Source organism: Pygocentrus nattereri, chromosome 18 (genome assembly GCF_015220715.1).
Source record: "Pygocentrus nattereri isolate fPygNat1 chromosome 18, fPygNat1.pri, whole genome shotgun sequence".
NCBI lineage: Eukaryota > Metazoa > Chordata > Actinopteri > Characiformes > Serrasalmidae > Pygocentrus > Pygocentrus nattereri.
In genome coordinates, this window is record NC_051228.1 from 35000850 (window position 1) to 35020999 (window position 20150).

The window sequence follows — 20150 nt, forward strand, 5'->3', positions numbered from 1 at the left end:
CGTCTGTTTATAGTTTATAGCCCAGATTTGGGGGAAAACGGGTCGACTTTCAGTAGAAAAACAAAGTTCAGCTTCTTTTATTATAAGGGTTTAAAATGACGTCACCGTCTATTAGACTGGAGAGAAGAGCTACAGCCTCACACGACGCCCAGCTTCTGAATGGAGCTTATGGAATATGAACGTTATGAAGAACATGACCAAGTGCGTTTTGGAACCACCGGTGGTCTGAAGGAGCTGAAGAGGTTGAATCATCGCCATCCTCCAGTGGATCCAGAAAACCTGTCTTTTAATGAAAAATTCCTCAGTAACATCTTTTCACATCCTAGCATAACAACTGATTAACTGCTCTCATTTTCACTGCAGGTTTGCTTTGTGGAGCTTTTCCTTCTTGACAGGAGAGAACGTTTGGAAATGATTGAGATTGGCTGAGATAGTGCAAGCATAATGATCGTGATTGGCTGAGAGGGTGTGGATCAATCAGTCAATTACTGCTATAAAGCATAAAGGGAAGATTCAGTCAGTACTTTCTTTTATTTGAATTTAAAGCCACTCTATGTAATACTGGAACAACACAGAGAAGAAATAACATCTTCATACAAACTGTTGATTATTACAAAATATGAAGTGATTCCTTATGTTTATATGCTGATGTGAGAGCCAAAATATACATCACCTTGAAAAAATAATCCTTAATGCAGACACACAGCAACTATAGCCTCAGTTCAGATGTATAAAGGGTACGCATGCTCATGTAAAGTTACAAACTGCAGTCAAATAACCACAAACTATCAGCAATTTACAAATGAAATATAAGGCTTAAAGTAAAACACTGTAGTCTGTTGTTTCTGATACGTTAAAAAACCCTGTACTAGGACACAGTAAACAAGACTTAATGTGCTCTGCTGCAACCTTATAGCCTTATAGAGACATTTGCACATATTATAAAATAAAAGTCCCAAATAAATGCTAAGCATCTCCAGTAGAACCATCATTATGAGTAGTTCTTTATTGCTGCTCTATGTTTTTGGTCGAAGTAGGATGTCTGCAGCAACAAGCACAACTAAATGGAAGCAGACTTCGTACACCTTCGTGTTTTTTGAAGTTCTTCAAAGCAAACATGCATTTTCTGATCACCGTGTGTTGCAACATGCTGGTATAGATAGCCTTGAAAATGTATTTAAAAAGCTGTGCTTCTTCTGATTAACATAAGTGGTTATTCAGTCAAGTCATATCTGTAGCCTAAGGAATTAAAGCAAAGCAGTGAATGTGTTAAGTGCTGAACTCAGGATGTTCTGATTCTCTGTCAACAGATCAGCCCACCCACTACGCAAGTTAACTAGACATGTTCATATGTTAAGCGATAAAGTGATAGAAACGCCTGTCGAAGTTCAAGTATGTAAGAAGTGAGATTTGCTAAACAAAAATAGCAAAATAAAGGCTTCTAAACAAATCCAAGAGCATAAGCCTAAAGAAAATCGGAACTCACCATCAATTCATTTCGACACTGTGAAAGTCCCCAAAGGCAGAAAGCAAAGCTTGTCTTGAGCAACTGTAGACTACAAATCTCAACAGTTTGCAAAACAGGTGCTAATCAAAAGTCCTTACATTAAATAAAACAAAGAAATAAGCTGAGTGGAAAATCTAGACAGAGAAGAACCAACTGCTGAGTTCTCCGAGAACATCTCTGTAACTTTCCTGATCTTCTTAAGTGTTTAAATCTTCCCTGTACATCATCACAGTCATAACAAAACCTTGTAATAAGTGGTAACTAGATAGTTTAAGCAAAGAAAACGTACATTACTAACATTATTCATTTACAGTAACTGCATCAGATCATATCCTAAATAATGTTGGTCCATTTTTACTGGTGCATTCATCATGAAATGCTCGCCCAATGTGAAGGGCAGCTGGTCTTTTCAAGTGGTGGAAAAAAGAAAAAACGAATAACCAAAAAGGAGCTATGAGGTTTTGATATGACATGGGATGTAGCTGCGCTAAGTCTGTGCTGTCATCTTTATGTCGAGGGTCTAGTTGTGCTTGGTGACGATGAGGTTCCTCAGCATGTCAAAAGAGTTTCCGTCCGGCTGGACTGAGACGAGACCCTGCTCGCGAGAGCGCACTTGCAGGAAGCCGTGATCGTCCAGCCCGATAACATCAGCCACTGGACCATCCTCGCTCCACAAGCGCACCTGCGTACCACTGCAAACATCACACCGCGTTAACACACACGCAGACTCTAATGCTCACAAATACACATTACACATAACGCAAAACCACCTAATCGTTCATCTTAACTCATGAATATCTGCTTCAGGATGACAAATTCTGCTGGATCAGCAAAGTACAGCTCAGACAGGCAAGATGGTAAACTTGCTAGGCATGGGTGGGGTTTATTTGAGCAGGGGGTGGGGCTATTTGAGTCTATGGACCCCTGAACTCAATTTACTAGTACTAGTTCTAATTGAATAATCAAAGAAGTGGTTTGGGTTAAAATGTGAAAACTGCCTCTTATCCTGTTTGATGCAAGTAAGTTTAAGTCTTTCTGTTTGACCGACAATGCAATGTATAATATACCAGTCAAAAACTTAATGTTTTTCATAAACATAGACACGTTATTCTACAGGCATAATGACAACTGCTTAAAACGTTATTACAGAAGCACATATACACCGATCAGGCATAACATCATGACCATCTCCTTGTTTCTAAGACATCATCTGATCAGAGGTGCTCAAACTTTTGCATATGATTGTACATCTTTAGGACTGTTGGAAAGAAATCTAAGTGGTTCCTCACAAAGCTGTTTATGGGAATGTCAAGAGTGTGTAAAGTTGACATCAAGCCGAAAATGATACTTCCAATAATTTTAAATATAATCACTGGGTAATACTACATGTATTATTTCATAGTTTGATTTCTTCAGTCTTATTCCAATTTGAGTAAGGTTAAAAAAGCTTTAAGTGTGTAGATAATACAAAAGCACAGTTGTGAGAGGTTAACAGTAAACTCACCCGTGCACCCATCTCTTGTAGTAGAGGGGCAGTACAGCCTGAGGCCCCTGCTGCTGGAACTGGAAGATGAGCTGCTCCAGCAGAGTGACAGAGCGAGCGATGAGCTGAGCCGAGCTCAGGGGCTTCAAACTGCCACCCCTCTCCCAGTTCTGCTGCACCACCAGGTCATTTATGCAGATGGTGGGGTTACTGTTGCTCACATTATATCCACAACCTACAGGACAGGAAGGAGAAAGAGGGATGAAAGAGGAGTTACTGCTAATTTAACAATCCCTGTTCACAAGAAACATCAATCCACCTAAAAGACCCTGAAGGGCTATTTTGATTTTGAGTGATGTAGAGCCAGGGAAGAGCATTACCAATGAGGAGATGGAAGGTGGATCCCATTACAGTCGAGTTGACTAGCACTCCTCCGAGCTTCATCAGGTTACCGTAGTAAATATCATTGGGCCATTTCACTCTCAGGTCAATGTCCTAAAGAAAACAATTCACACATACTTACATTAAAACTAAAGCAACTCCTGTCATTGAGCCATCTGACCACACTGTTGCTACATACAACGATCAGGCATAACATTACGACCTTGTTTCTACACTCACTGTCTATTTTATCAGCTCCACTTACTGTATAGCTGCACTCTGTAGTTCTACAGTTACAGACTGTAGTCCATCTGTTTCTCTGATACTCTGTTACCCTGTTCTTCAGTGGTCAGGACCCCCATGGACCTTCACAGAGCAGGTACTAATTGGGTGGTGGATCATTCTCAGCACTGTAGTAACACTGACATGGTGGTGGTGTGTTTAGTGTGTGTTGTGCTGATACGAGTGGATCAGACACAGCAGTGCTGCTGGAGTTTTTAAACACCTCAGTGTCACTGCTGGACTGAGAATAGTCCACCAACCAAAAATATCCAGCCAGCAGCGTCTTGTGACCACCGATGAAGCACTAGAGATTTTTCTAGAGAATATCTAGAAAAAACTATCTAGAGACTAGATATTTTTCCAACATATCCAAAGTTCAGTCTTAGAAACTGGTTGCTTTTTTCTGCGTCTCACAATCCAAGTATTACCAAACACTTTCAATGATGATGAGGTCTGGACTCAATTCAAAAAGTCAATTGGTGGCCAGCCCATTTTATGAAATCACCATCAGCTTTTTTTTGTGTTCGATCTGCAACTTTTCTTCTTTTGTGCCCATTTCCTTTTCTTAGGCTTCATGGCAGATGACTAGTATTACTTTGACTTCTTACTGGAGCTTAGGAAGCATCTTTGCAGTTGCAACTTTAATACAATCACTAATTCATGAATAATAAGAAATGCCTCAGCTAATAAGCGACCTCCTACCTTATCCGACATGAACATTACATTAGTAATTACTTTAACAAATGGAGCTGACAAGGTTTTCTATGGGCGTCTCATGTAGACAGCACTTCTAAAAACACCTACATACGCACACAGTGTCTCTTATTTCTGCGATCTTAACATCTTGAACAGAAAGATCTGTTTAGATCGTGCCATTTGGGAAAAGAAATGTTAACTCAAACACTGCCTGTTATTCCTCCCACATACCATAATACTTCCTCCTCACTCAAACAGTCCAATGCAGCATAATGTATGAGAGCTTGCAGAACACGCACGCTCCGGACACCCCACACGATACGCTTCAGCAGCACAGTGGCACAAATACATCTGTCACCCGAGCATGGCTCCAATCAAACACGCCGGTGTACACACACAGCACCTGATTGTATGCAAGTGTATGTGTGTGTGGGCCACTGCAAAGACTCAAACACTGTGCTGTAGTTGACTGTGACATGTCTGATTAGTAAAATAGACAGCAGCACCTGCTCATGAAACCCTGGGGGCCATAGGTTTCATTGTGTATGTATATCCTTCTAACCTGGGCAACAGCACTGGAAAAAAAGTACTGAGGCAGTTTTGTGGTTAAAAATGATGTACAATTAAGCTGCGTTCACATGCAGCCTAATAATCCATTAATAGTCTGACTAATAGCTTAAAGGGAACGGAATATGTCCATGAATACCAGAGTAGACTATCTGATTGAGGCCATTCAGAATATAATTTCTGTCTGATTGAGCGAGGTGGGTCATCCTGTAAATAATCCGTTAAATAGAAGAATAATAGCAGTGTAAATGGGTATGTATCTGATCACATTCCCTATCGGAAAGTTTAAATCCGTTCTGCATGTGCATAGAGAAAGCGTATACCGTTCAACACGGCGGAGCAGAAACTGGTCTGCAGAGGAGACGAAGTTTATGCTCTGATCTTTAAAAGATGGTGGTAGGATGGACGTCCAGCTTATGTGTCTCAAAACACGACGTCTTCCTCTCGGCCTTCTTTAACAAGGACGTGATGTGAAGTACACTTCTCTGACATCGTTTTCAAGCAATTAAAAACACAACCGCACCAACTGAAAACTCGCCTCACCCTGACCGGACGTGATGCTTATCGTCATGGTAGCATCTACACTACGTGGTTCTTTACGCATGCGTGTTATTTTGGGTCTGATTCCTTGTAGTGACTAAGTAAAGAGATTTTCCATCAGATTGTAGAGCGAGCATAAGCGCCTCAGTCTTAATCTGTAATCGGAATGAATTCATGTATGTTCTCTGCATGTAAACACAGCCAGTGAGTGGCAGGTCTGTGGGTTTAATTGCACCTTCATAATGAGTGAGGTCAGAGGAGAATGGCTAGACGTGTTCTACCTGGGAGGAAGACTACAGTAGCTCAGCTACCACTCTTTCCAAAAGCAGTGATCAGAAAAGCACATCTTAATGCACAACACCTCAAACCTTGAGGTGGATGGGCTACAACAGCAGAAGACCACATCAAGTTCCATTGATCATGATAATGAGTTCAGTGTACTTAAGTGATCTTCCCAGTCACTGGATCTGAATCCAATAGAACATCTTCGTGCTGTGCGAGAATGTGAGATTGTCTGCATGTATGTCCAGCTGAGAAATCTGCAGCACTTACATGATGCAATCAAGCCAGCATGGGCCTGAACCTGTAAGGAATGTTTCCAGCACCTTGGTGAATTCATATCACAAAGAATTTAAGCTGTTCTGAAAGCAATGGGAGGTCCTACCAAGTATTAGAATGGGGTACTTAATAAAGTGGCTGGTGAGTGTAGATATACATTGTTACTATTAACAAACAGAAACATAAAAATATTATTTAATATTTGGCAAGCTGTTTAAAATTAAATTAGACCTAACAAGGCCTCTATCAGGTCTCTTTCCCAACATGACCAATTATTGGCTGTTAAGGTTTAGCATTGGGTTACTTCTCAATCATCAGCCATTTTTCGATTACGTCACCTGGCCCTTCTGGGCAGTCTGATAGAGTACCTCGTATCCAGGCAGCGTGCGTACAGCCTCCACCATAGCAACAGCAGCAAGGTGTTGTAGGAAGGGGATTCTCTGTCCAAGTCGTGAGCTAATGTCCACCTGGAGATGCAGCGTGAACATGGCACAGCCCAGCGGACTCAACCATGCATTTCCCCCACGCCCTGCAATACAGTTAACAAGCTTATTACCAACAGCAATAACACGTGAAACAGACATGCATGGAAATGCATATATGCACATCAGTGATAGCGAGAACATGAACAACTGCAATGTCAATTAAAAAGAGAGCATTATTGGTCTTGTTTAATTGGATTTAGTGTAGTTCAATGTGTGAAACACTTCAAAGCACAGTGGACTGCTGATACTCTTGATCAAAACATTAATTGGCATCATAAATGCTGATTCAGTCTGTCAATATATACATACATATATATGTATATTCAATACTATTGTGAGATTGTTGCAGGGCTTCTTTTTAATAAGCCGTTTAACATGGATCGCTTCTTATTCCTTCCGAAAGACAACGAAAAAGGTCAGAACAAACAGCGAAAGTTCCCACTGTGAGTCAGCTTCTTCAAAAGTTACAGCACTGCTTCAGTACACGTGCGTTTACTGCCACAGCCTATTCTTCTTTAGAGCGGCAAGGACCACCTCAGCACCATGATAATTGATCACAGGCCCGCCCAAAACAGGGAGAGAATATTTATTATGCCGCATTTTCCAAGGTCATGAAATTTGATTTGTTTCCTCTAAGTGTTGTCACGGCCCAATCCAACAATAAATAAATCAATAAAAATAATAACTTCATTTATACAACAGTTAGTTATGGCCACGCAAGCTGATTGGTTGAGAAGTGTTCTGTGCTGTTATTTCACCATAACATCACCGGTTTTTCACAAACGCTCTCACTCCGCCGAGACGACGTTGCTAAGCAACGACTCTTACAGCTGTAGGAGACGCTCAAGCCATTTGAATGTTTTTACTTCTTACTTTGTTCTTATGCAAAAACAGAAAGTGGATACTTTTAAGATCACATTTGGCTGTAAGTAGTCCCAGTTTTTTTTAATTTCTCTATTTTTTACTTTGAGTGGCAGCTCAAAGTACTAAAGCTTAACAGAATCAGAAATGACTGGTTATTAATTACTATGAATTATTAGCATTAAATTAAAAAATATCCTTTTTTTAAAGTGAGAAAAGTTTTCCACGAAACGGGTGAAGGTGATTTTTACTCGCCAAGATTCCGTATCGTGTACTAATGATTTTTTTGCAGTGCTCTAAAATCCTTTTTCCTTTTATACTTTGAAAGGGTCGTGCATTTTCATACTTGGTGACTTTATATAAGCATATCTGAAGCAAACCTTTCCAGGCTTCTTTTGCTATTTTCTATGTTTGACTTCAAAAGTATCTTGTATCCTATATTTCCTTTCCAGACGCCGTTTGGTCTTCTCTATTTCATGCATTTTAAAAGTACAATGAGTAGTTTCTGCATGTTGGCTGTATGTTAATTAATGATCGCTGACCTTTTCCCTTAGTCTGCCGAGCTGCTATGGCAATTAACCCCATGTCCTCTGGCAACTTCAACATCAATCTGTAGAGAGGGAGACAGAAATAATGCAAAATCACATCACATACTGCTGGTCTCACTACTATATTTGACTAAATACACAGTTTTCAGTAAAGAGTACCAACAGTTTTTTTATCGTAAGCCACAGGGAAAAATATGGCCAATGCAAAAATCTTCTAAAACTACCAAAAATCAGAAATACAAAAAAATAAAAATGGAGTTAAGTTGCTCTCATAGTTCCAGGCTGCACACGTCTCTCTCTCTCTCTCTCTCTCTCTCTCTCGCTCTCTCTCTCTCTCTCTCTCTCTCTCTCTGTTGACAAGTGAGCTGACAGCTCAGCGCTGCCGGGCTCTTGAGCTGCTGGACTTTAATTGAACTTTGACCCCCATCAGAGGGCTCCTTCCCCATCGCACCCATCAGATAACACCCCCCACCAAAGCAAACAACCGCCCACTTGACCCCATGTCACTCGAGCACACACACTTCCTCAGGCCACACACAACAAGGTGACACTCAGGTGTCAATCTCTCTCTAATTGCTGAACAAACAGATAATTATTCTGCCAGATGCTGCAATGAGTTCAGACATACGGTCAATATGGGCAGAAAGCCTGCAAGGGCCTCAAAACGCAGTACAATAACACTGGTTTCAGAAAAATGCGTCCAAATCATGTACACAGTGCAACAGTTGCTGCTATTGAAATTCACTGCAAATGGATCTACATGAACTATGTACTATTTGCAAGGACCTGGATTTCTCTTTTCTTTCTTTCTGTAATGCTGATTGTTCTGTAAAGCTGCTTTGTGACAACACCTGTTGTAAAAAGCGCCAGATAAATAAACTTTGCTTGCTTGCTTAGAAGAAGAGATAGTGGCCTAATTTCTATCAACCTTTTAAACTCCTTGGAACCACCGGTGGTCCCAAAACGCACTTGGTCATATTCTTCATAACGTTCATATTTCATAAGCTCCATTCAGAAGCTGGGCGTCGTGTGAGGCTGTAGCTCTTCTCTCCAGTCTAATAGACGGTGATGTCATTTTAAACCCTTTGAATAAAAGAAGCTGAACTTTGTTTTTCTACTGAAAGTCGACCCGTTTTTCCCCAAATCTGGGCTATAAACTATAAACAGACGGCGTCTCTTCAGTGATCTGCTCTGGAAACATCACTTTTAGAAAATAACACAAAGAGCGTCTGAGATTTTTGGCTTTCAGCAGTAAATTGTAAGTATATAGTGATATGTGTGATCATAAGATGCATTATCTATTAACCTTTACAAAAATAAATAAGAATTTACATTTATTTCATGCAGTTACTGAATAATTTGCCTCACGGTTGGTTTGGTCATGTAAATTCAGATGGAAAAAACAAAACATACCCTGGAGAATAAGGTTAAACAATAACCAGAAGCATCTCTAGTTAAGACCTGTTTTACGAGTCAGGGATAAACATTAGCCATGACATACAGCTGAGGTGTCAATTAAGGAATCTTTCCTTTTCTTTTTCACTGCAGTTTTTAAACATACTCATATATTAAAAGTGAAAAAGTAAATGTTTTAAGAAATAAATTTTAAAATTCCTTTATTCGGTGGTCTGATTCAGAGACTATTCAGCAGTACTAGGCCTCACACAGAAGCAAATTAAGATGGGCAGTTTCATTTTACAATAATAAGAACCTGATTGGATGTTCTAATAAAAAAGATTGAAATGCTCAAGAACTCAACTGACTTGCAAGAGAGAAAGAGAAAAATCTCCTGGTTGTACTTAGAAGCTCTAAATGAAAATGTAAGTTATGTATTAATGTATTAAAAGGTATGTTTGTTTTTTTCCCTCCTGGAAATTTCATTGAGTAAAATTAGAAAGTATTTGATTTCAATAATACTAGAGTAAATGAACATCTCATGAAGTGATACTTAAGGATAGTGATGAACGTGTTTTCCACAGTCTGCTGTTTTTGCGAACATCTCAATAAAAGCATTTTTAAATATGCATACAATTCACCTTCTATTTGTTGCAAAGGTTTTGTGTTTTCTTTTTGGTAGTTTTGTTTCCACTAAAATTTTTTTCAATTAAGGATTAGAGTTAAATTATGTTTAGCGTGAGCTTGACCTATTTTATCATAAAGACTGTTTTCATGGCCTTGACTGGGGTTCCAGTAATTACGAAGAGGACTGTAGTTCAGCTTCAGCATGTTGCACTAAAGAGGAAACTTAAAGCGCCCCATGTCCTACATTTTTCTTGTATTTTATTTTTTCCCTTGAAATCCACTTCATGTACCAACAACAGCCATAATATATTTTTTACATGGCTATTTTCCAACCTCTCCTGACCCCTTAGAATTCAACAGGCTGTTTTTTGTTACTATGCCTTTAAGAAACATATAAGATAAATGATCTTTGTTCTGATTTGCTGTCCAGTATTGTGTTTCATTCAAAAGCAATCTGAACTGAAACACTGCTTAGAACTTCAATATCAATGGGTAGGGCTAAACTGCAATAGCCTGGACAGATGGACAAATGATACTGAGTTGGTTCTCATGGCATCCAAGAAACAATGCATTTGAAACAGGCTGTTCTCATGGCACAGTTTAAATACACAGACTGTATAGACTTCAGTATGCTTCAAAACTTCTTTACATGACTTTAAACGCCTTGAAATCTATCCTGAGTGATACAGGCAGCCAGTGCAGCTCTTCTAAAATGGGAGTGATGTGATTTTGTTTTTGTCAGGATGCACGCTGTTTGTAAGTAAGAAGACCATTACAGTGATCAACTCTGCTGTAACAAATGCATGAACAAGTTTCTCTGCGTCACTCAGAGACAAAAGGCTGAACTTTAACGATATTTCTTAAATGAAAATAAGCTACTTTAGTGGCCGTGTTTACATGCGGGGTAAAACAGAACTCAGAGTCTAAGATCACGCCCAGGTTTCGTACTACAGGTTTGGTCTATGAAGCTAAAGAACAGAGTTTCTCAAAAATAATTTTTCTGTGCCAACAATCAGCAATTCAGTTTTTTCATGATTTACTTGTAGAAAATTTTGCGACATCCACTGAGAAAAACATCTGACACACAGCTGGTTTTTCCTTGATCTTCAGAAGGAATAGAAATGTATAGCTGGGTGTCGTCAGCATAGCTATGAAAATGTATACTATGCTCCCTAATGACATCACCTAGAGGTAGGATGTACAAAGAGAAAAGCAAAGGCCCCAAGACTGAACCTTGGGGGACTCCACAAGAAACAGCAAATCGTTTTGATGAATGGTTTCTAAGTGAAACCATGAACTGTCTATTACTTAAATATGATTTATTCTAAAACTGTGCCTGAGAGGCCGACCCAGCATTCATGATGCTGGAGTAAAATCTTGTGGTCAACGGTATCAAAGGCTGCACTAAGATCTAATAAAGCATCAGCGCTGAGCCTGAGGTCATTCATAACGCGAATCAATGTTGTCTCTGTACTGTGGTTCGAACGAAAGCCTGACAAACTTCTCGCGTAAATTGTTTGATATTAGATACGCATTTAGTTGTTTGAAAACAACTTTTTCTAAGACTTTACTGAGAAAAGGTAGGTTTGAAATTGGTCTAAAATGATTTAGTATGGAAGGATCCATGCTACTCTTTTTTTAGCAGAGGCTTCACCGGGGCAGATTTAGAAGCATCTGGAAAAACACCTGTTGATAGGCAACAATTTACAATAGTTAAAACACTGTGATCACTGTGCACACAATCAAAAACCACCTTAAGGAATGACGTAGAAACAGGGTCAAGATCACATGTGGATGAACTTAGTCTGTTTAAAATAGTTGCTCCTCATAGTTGATAACAGAAAAAGACATCATTACTGATGTAGGTGGCCTATCAGGAACATAACAGGAGCTTGAGTCGTATCAGGTCTATTTTATTTTGGAAATGAATTGCGAACTCTTCACAGATTTTAGAAGATAAATCGTCATTAAATGCACCAGCAGACAAGTTAGGGTTAATTAGTTGGTCTATGGCGGAAAAAAGGATTTTGGTATTATTTTTGTATCTATTGATTACACTGGAGAGACACTTAGGCTGGGCAATATGATAATGAATATTTATTTTGTTAAATTATTATTATTTATTTTTTTGTTATTGTGATAAATTACGTCACAATATTCTTCTTGAGCATATCATGGACTTTGTCAGTGCTTGCAAACACTTCGCAACTGCATGTCTCATTACAAAGAGGTAGAAGATGATTTAACTGGATTTAGTGCATTGTGTAAAACGCATAATAAATTATTGTATTCACAGTTGCGTATTTTTTGAATATGGCACTATTTTCTCGTTCTAATTTATCAGATGTCAGAAAAATATATAACATACTGTGTTATTGTGAAAATCTGAATTATCATGACATTACATTTTTGCCATACTGCCCACCTCTATGCAGTATCCAGTTTAATACAGTTTTAGGCACCTAAGAAAAACAGATTAATAGATTAAAAAAATTTATTTTCTCAGAAAAAAAAATTTTTTTGAATCAACACAAATAATATTAATACAATAAATAGAGATTTTCTGCATGCAGATTTATTTACTTAACCTTTTTCAGGCCTCTCCTTGAGGAAGCCCATTATTATAGTTATCCTCTAACAACTTTGTTGAGTCTATATTTCATTAAACGAAATCAGGCGCTGCTGATGGAACTTATGAAATCGCTGCAAACGCTGGGGAGTCTGGGAGAAATCCAGAACCAAACTCTTTTCTTGTATATCCTAAGACTAGGTTACCCACTTCTTTTTTGAAAACAAGAATTTTTTGTTTTACTGCATTAATGTTTTTTAAATGTACTCGGTTATATCGCTGCTGTTGGAAGAAAACCGTTTTTCAGTTTTTGACTTGATAAAATACACGTCCTTTACATTGTGTGTAAATTTCATGAAGAATGGACCAAAATAAACGGCCCAAAATGACTTAGAAAAAATTCTGTTTTCATTGACTTACATTAAAAGTTAAGCAAGTTTTTTCCTTCTCCTGTTAAGTTACATTTTGGAGATACGAGGTTTTGTTCCGACAACAACGATATGCTGTTAGTACATGCGTAAACACACTTACTGCCTGATGTTTTTAGATGTCTACAATTTTTGCACAGCATTGTAACTGATGTCGGACAGTCTGCCCCAGAACTGAAATGATATCAGTTTGTATAGCAGCTCCTAGAGCCATGAATTCCCTCTTTAATAGACCCAGAATTCTGTCCCTTTCCAGGTTGACTGGATGCTACATGCTCAGGAATCTGGAGGGAATCTTGGTGCAATCTGTCATTTACCGAAAATAAATTTACACAAGAGCTTAACCGGGGAGAAGCTCAATCTTCTTGGCCAAAGCCCCGGAGGCTGAGACACAGTGCCGTGATTCAGGGCTTTCTGATGCAAAGAGACAGTGTTATACAGAGAGACTTTGAACTGCGCTCCCATAATCCGCTAAATTCCTAGGCCAAACAGTCGCTGTGAACAGGAGGCTGGGGTGGCAACTCTATTAGAGCAGAGATCTTTATCTGTGTGGAATGCAAAAGGAGCACCAGCGGTTGACAGACCTACATTGAGAAGCAGCGACGCCGAAACATCAGCTGGCTTGGCAATACGCACAATAAGTACTGCACGGACTCTTAATTCCACTCTCCTCGCATCAGACCTATAAAAAAAAGGGCCAGACATACAAAGGAAACAGTCTGGTTTGGAGGGAAAATGATGTTATTGCTTACAGAAACAGTTCGGTAAGGCTTATTTGAATAGCAAAGGAACATTTAACCGCGTCCTTGGAATTATACCTCATATTATTACTACGTTTAGCTGCCATCATAGACAAATAGGTATCTATGAGAAATGCAGATTCTAAAGTGGCTCAGGCAAAAAGGTGCAGGAAACCGAATGCTAATTTGTAGACTCAGGAATTTCTTCCCTCAAACTCGGGCTAATTGAAGTGGACACATTGTAAGAGCCTAACATCCAAGAAACCGCCATCATGTGCTGCCATCACGAGGAAAAAACAACAAAAACACGAAACGTGGGCGGCAGGAACGTCAAAAATCCTTGAGCCGCTTCTGGCACATGGGCTGATTTCCGAAAAATCCTTTAAATGTTTTTGAATATCAATCGAACAGGCGAGAAAAGAAGGTGCGCTGGACTCGGGGCGGCTCATAACCGACCGGTTTCGAGAGCTGATGAGGGCCGAGGGGGAACGCTATAAAAACATTACAGCACTCCTGAAAAGGATTCCAGTTTTGCGTGCTTAGTAAAAGACGTGGAGCAGAATGGAAGAAAGACATCGGTTTTATCATCATTTATGCCACTAAAAAAGCACAATACAAATATCAGGACTGCGCCATAAGAACAAAATTGGCCAGTATTGTGTGCATATTTATGGATATCGCTGAGAACAAAAGCATGTATCTCCAAAATGGTAACTTTACAGGAGAAGGAAAAAACCTGCTTTACTTTTAATGTAAGTCAATGGAACCCAAATTTTTTCCAGGTCATTTTGGGGCGTTTCTCTCGGTCCATTTTTCAGGAAATTTACATACAATGTAAAGGGTAACAGGCATTTTCAAATTATGTACAACAATAAAAATGGAGATACAGACAGCAGTGATACTGTAATTACTTTGTAACGTATTTTATATTAAAAAACACACTGGTGAAATAATAATGTCAAGGTTAAAGACTGGCTTGTGTTATTTGGGTGAAGTACCAATTAACAAATATGTACTTACAGCACTTTTGCCTATGGCAGATCACTGTAACTACACATTACAGTAATAAAAAAACTTGCATTAATGTGTGAATCCATTATAACATACGCTTGAAACACCATCTCTTTCATGAGCCATTTGTGACAGGTGATCATTTAGAGCTCCACTAGATTGTCAACCCTGTTAAACGAACAGCTGAAACAGCTGGAATATTCCACAAGCCACATATTCGGCATATTCAATCTTCAGTGATACTGTGAGGAATATGACCCTGTTACCCAAGTTACATATTCAGATTGAATTGTGAAAAAATAAATAAAAACACACACGTGTGTGTGTGTGTGTGTGTGTGTGTGTGTGTGTGTGTGTGTGTTAATCGACTAAAATGTGTTTTTGCCAATTCTGTACTACAACTCAACCCTCTCAACATGGAAGAACACATTTTATGAGTGGTTAAACAGAAATTGATGTACAACATGAAGTTTAATTTTTAAGAGTTATGAAATCTAAATGATATCAAAATCTGCTGTGGGAATAAACAAATACTTTGATTAATCAAAACATCCACAGAAACAACATCAGTACTGTAATCGCTAGCATTGCAATAATGAGCGACAAACGATCCACAGTCTGAACGAACGCTTTAAAAATCAAAGAACCCGCTAAAGCACAAGACCGGAGCCAGAATACAGACAAAGAAAGACAAACAGTCAGTCAGTCAGTCAGACAGACAGTCAGACAGACAGAGCCGGTTGCTGTGCCTGTGAGCGGGGTGCAGCCGGTAGGATCCTGACCCCGAGGCGGTGGAGGCCGGTTAGGCAGGCAGCCCGAGCGCTGCGGATAATTGAGCGCTTGCACTGTTTGGCAGGACCACCAGAGAACCCCGAGCGGCAGATCGTGACGAGCGCTGCTGCTTTACAAATCAAGAAGCAGCGAGGGCGGATGCGAGGCCCACACGGCGCTCCGCACTCCTTCAGCCAAACAAATGAACTTTTAATAAGAACATCAGCAGCTAACAGGGCGAGGAGAGGCAGCCGCGACCTCTCAGCCTGCCGCACCGCTGCACTTGTGCCGAGGCTAAATTGAGCACACCTAAGGGAGTGTATGATACAGCTGGATGTGTGTGCGCGTGTGTGTGTGTGTGTGAGAGGCTGGCAATTCTGCGTGAATGACTGAATGTATGAACAGATCGGTGTCAGAAGTGTGAAAAGCATGAGCCTTGTATTGTATCAATGTAGAGTAAAGAAAAGAAAAAAAGAGACAAAAGTTATTTCAGGGCTAAATTTTTTTTTATCTTTTACCTTTTTTACTAATACAGGCAAATATTTTATTACCTTGTTTTCTCTCTTTTTTTTACCAAATTTATAAATTCAGTTGCTAGTAAAAAAATGTTTGTCTTCTTTGTCATTACGTTAAAAAAATAATAAAAATAAAAAAAACACGACAGCATTATGAACTGTGTACTCAGAATTTGAGGTTATACAAAGATAATGATATAGAACGAGCAATGGTGTTGGAAATAAGTGGCAACGGGAATAAGCCGCTGTAAGAGGACTGTGTCTCTCGCCCTTTATCTCTCTCTTTCTGTGTCTTTGTCCGGTTTAAATGAATCTTTGACAGATTAGCATGCAAAGCAGCATCAAATTAATTTCTGCTACACAAATATGAGATCTGGCTCGGATCAGCCCAAACATCTCTCTCCTAAACACAGTAATGCTCTTATGGGCTCAAAGAGGCACCGTCAATAAGAGCTGTGGGGGTGTAGGGTGGGAGAGAGAGGGAGAGAGAGAGAGAGAGAGACAGAGAGAGAGAGAGAGAGAGAGAGAGAGAGAGAGAGAGAGGCTGAAGTGGGTGATCTATAATAAGCCACAGCTCAAGTCTGCGAGCTTTGCAGCAGCCAGTCTAATGCATTCCTCCGAAGTTAATCTCATTTTGAAAGCACATCCACTGAGCAGCTCAGAGGGCAGCCGTGGCTGAGGAACCCAAAATGCATTAGAAAAATTCTCAATAACCCCTACAAAAGGGAGATGGAGGGAGGAAAATAAAAGGCCCACAATTAGCAATTAGATGCTGACAATGGGCAAGTTTCGCTGCAAGAGCAACGTATCAAACGTTGCCGTTGCAGCCAGTCAGCCACTTTCTCTTGGCAGGAGAGGGGAAAAAAGTGCTGCTTTAATCCTCATTGGCTCTGTGGGACCCTCCCAGCTGCCCGATCTGACCTGCTGCTTGACTACCAAGTATCCAGACTAGTGGACAAGAAGGTACAGGGCCTGCCTGCTTCAGCACAGTAGGCAGAGCCACTTTGCTCACATTAAAGTCTGCACTGAAAGGGAAATCAATAAATGGCCCACACTGGACTACACCTCTCCACTATTTCTGTTCTTAAGGTGCGAGAAGTGCTGTTTGTTTTAAAGCTATTTGAAATTGTCTAATAAAAATCAACCAACCAACCAACCAACCAACCTACCGAATCAGGACCATAACAAGCTTTACAGTGTACTCTCACTGTATGTTTCCTGGGACATCAAACGCCTGGGAGGCCATGTAACCCAGCATGTATTCTACTCTGAAGGCATATTGCTAAGGTGTAATGTACCGTGTAAGTCCTGTGGATCAAAATTCGAGCAGCATGTCAAACCCCCAAACTCGCTCTCCACACAGGCTCTAGACATGTGACCACATATGGAAATATCAGCAGATTTGCCTTTATGTTTTATGAAAATGTAACGCTCTACACAGCAGGAATCTGGGTTAGTTCAGAAGGCCTGAAGACAACCCTTCAAAAAACTAACCAGACTAGTCAGAATCTACAGCAGAACAGCGGAAGTGGAATAGTCTAGTTTGTCTCCACTAAAGTCCAAGCACTCTTTAGCAAAGGCAAAGGCTCTATATAGAAACACGAACATTAAAGGAACCAGTTGCATGCATGCATAGTCCTCCACAGTTGTTGCTGGTTTTGAAAAGAACTTCTTTATAAAGTTTTTATAAATAATTTTCATAAAGCTCTAAAAAGGAGTCAAAGGACCCTTTTATACATGAAGATTACATCAGTTTTGGCAGATATTTGATTTTTTTTTTTTTTTTAATTCCAGCATAGATCTGATTTGGACAATGTTTCTCTTCTCTTTTATGATTTCTGTATTTTTTGGTGGCAAAGTAAATGACTATTTATCAGGTTGGATAAATGCTATTAGTAGAGTACACTTGCTGTAACAACGTATTTCCACAATCATTTTATCTACTAGTAGAACGATTATACCTGCTGTTTCGTGGCACCACCGCCATTCAAAGTTCCATCTGAACTACAAGCGGTTTCTTCTCTATGCGGCTGCAAAACAGAGGCCACAATGCCGCCTACAATTCCTGTAGCATACTGCAATCTGTCACAATGACTGCACATAATATTATAACATTACAGAGCATAGGTCACTAACAGGCCAAGTCTGGACCCAGATGCTGTCCTATGCGGACCTGGACCTATTATTGATAAACTATGGAGAATTGTTTAATTTTGACAAGGTGGTCCTGTTTTAATTGGCGTAACTTTTCAAGCATTCACAGTAGCTTTAGCGGCCCGGGAGACTCGCAGACCAAGCGCATGCGTTGTACACATCACACGTGACGCTACAATCAGATCTGTGCATTATGATGAGCACTGAGACTCAAGTGAGTGACACAGACACACGGGAGGGACGAGGCGAGAAACAGCAGTCAGAGAAGAAAGTGAGTCAGAGGGAGGTTATTTCACATGATGTGATCTAAATAGAGAAAACTGACAAGAAATGTTGAAATCTGACTGAATTGTACTTTATTTGATTTGACATTCAGTTGTTGCCTGTATAAGATGTTGATATAACTACTAGGCTACTTCAGTAAACAGCATATGGCACTGAATCACAGTACAAGACATTATGATGTTCTGGACCTTTGCTTGAGGAAATTTTCTCCAACTAGACGTTACTGAATTTCGCCTCTGCTTTTGAAGTAAACATGTTGACTTTTTTCCATGATTAACATTACTGACCAAAAACCATGGTCCCTGCTATGTCTGGCATGTTTGGGAGACCGCAGGGTTGCCCTGCTGACCAGGGAAAGAGCAGCAGGCGGGCCTCCTGAAGGGCAGGGGTCTGTGGAAGCCTCTCCTGCCTGCATCATTGTAGTGCTACTGATTACAACCCGCTCACCACAAAGAAACACAAAGGGCTGAAAGAGAGAGAACGGCAAGGAGGAGAGACACAGAGCTTTCACTGCAGAGATCTCCTTCTGTGCCTGTGAGAATGCAGATCACAGGCTGCTGAGCCTAAAGGGTCACTTACTCAGAGACCGAAGGAGGGGTGGGAGGGGGTCAGAGAACACACGGCCACCATCAGAGAGATCAGAGACAAACACACACACACAAAAGCAGGATTTGGCTGGTCAGGTCTCTACCCTAACACCCTGCTAAAACTGCCTTTAGTCTCCACTCCATATCAGAAAGCTCAGATGAAGATGTTCAGACTGTCAGACAGCACAGGGCAGGTCATGGCCTCTCTGCAGAAGTCCAGCAGAACACTAGAGCTGCATCTATTTGTCGCTGTCATTACAAAACCTTGCAACTCCAAAGCGGTAGATTTAAAAGGGGTATAAAAAGGTTCTTAACTTTAAGCTTAATGTAGCAACAACGAGCCAAAACGTCACGTATCAAGAGAATAATGTCGATTATCTTGAATTAAATGGGCACGTCAAGGACTGGCTTATAAGAGACGGTAAGTGAAGAGTCACAGTTAACCTACTGGACGTGAAGACCTCAACGGCTTTTTTTTACTATTTTAATCATATGCAAACGTTTTTTATACCCCAGACTCAAACGACATGCTTTGTTGAGTTTTCAGGTGAAAATAAGTTAACACATCCTCTACAGCAAGCTTGAATATGACATTATTCTGCTCATTTTAGTCTGTCATTTCTATTGATTTGCTGAGTCCTCTTATTCACCAGCGTATATTTTGGTTTTTCCATCTGAATTTACGTGACCAAATCATAAGGCAAATTATTCAGTAACTGCATGAAAGAAATGTATTAATACATTTTTATTAAATTAACTGACAAAGCATTTTATGATCACACATATCGCTAAATATTTACAATTTACTGCTGAAAGCCAAAAATCTCAGACGCTCTTTTTGTTATTTTCTAAAAGTGATGTTTCCAGAGCAGATCACTGAAGAGACGCCGTCTGTTTATAGTTTAGAGCCCAGATTTGGGGAAAAACGGGTCGACTTTCAGTAGAAAAACAAAGTTCAGCTTCTTTTATTATAAGGGTTTAAAATGACATCACCGTCTATTAGACTGGAGGGAAGAGCTACAGCCTCACACGACGTCCAGCTTCTGAATGGAGCTTATGGAATATGAACGTTATGGAGAACATGACCAAGTGTGTTTTGGAACCACCGGTGGCTCCAAGGAGTCGAAAAGGTTAAAATATTTGGAAACAATATAGAAAAC

General features: G+C 40.0%; 1 protein-coding gene across 2 annotated transcripts in view; it reads right to left on the minus strand.

Annotated features, from left to right (window-relative positions):
* Positions 1-512: 512 nt before the first annotated feature.
* hlcs (holocarboxylase synthetase (biotin-(proprionyl-CoA-carboxylase (ATP-hydrolysing)) ligase)) overlaps positions 513-20150 on the minus strand; it is a 51594-nt gene continuing 31956 nt past the window's right edge. For both annotated transcript variants that reach the window (XM_037547537.1, XM_017691382.2), the window contains 5 exons: positions 7903-7970; positions 6383-6543; positions 3371-3485; positions 3012-3225; positions 513-2199 (listed from right to left, as the gene is read on the minus strand). In XM_037547537.1, coding sequence (XP_037403434.1) covers positions 2028-2199; positions 3012-3225; positions 3371-3485; positions 6383-6543; positions 7903-7970 — 730 coding nt within the window. In that variant the 3' untranslated portion in view covers positions 513-2027. The remainder of the gene's footprint in view (positions 2200-3011; positions 3226-3370; positions 3486-6382; positions 6544-7902; positions 7971-20150) is intronic.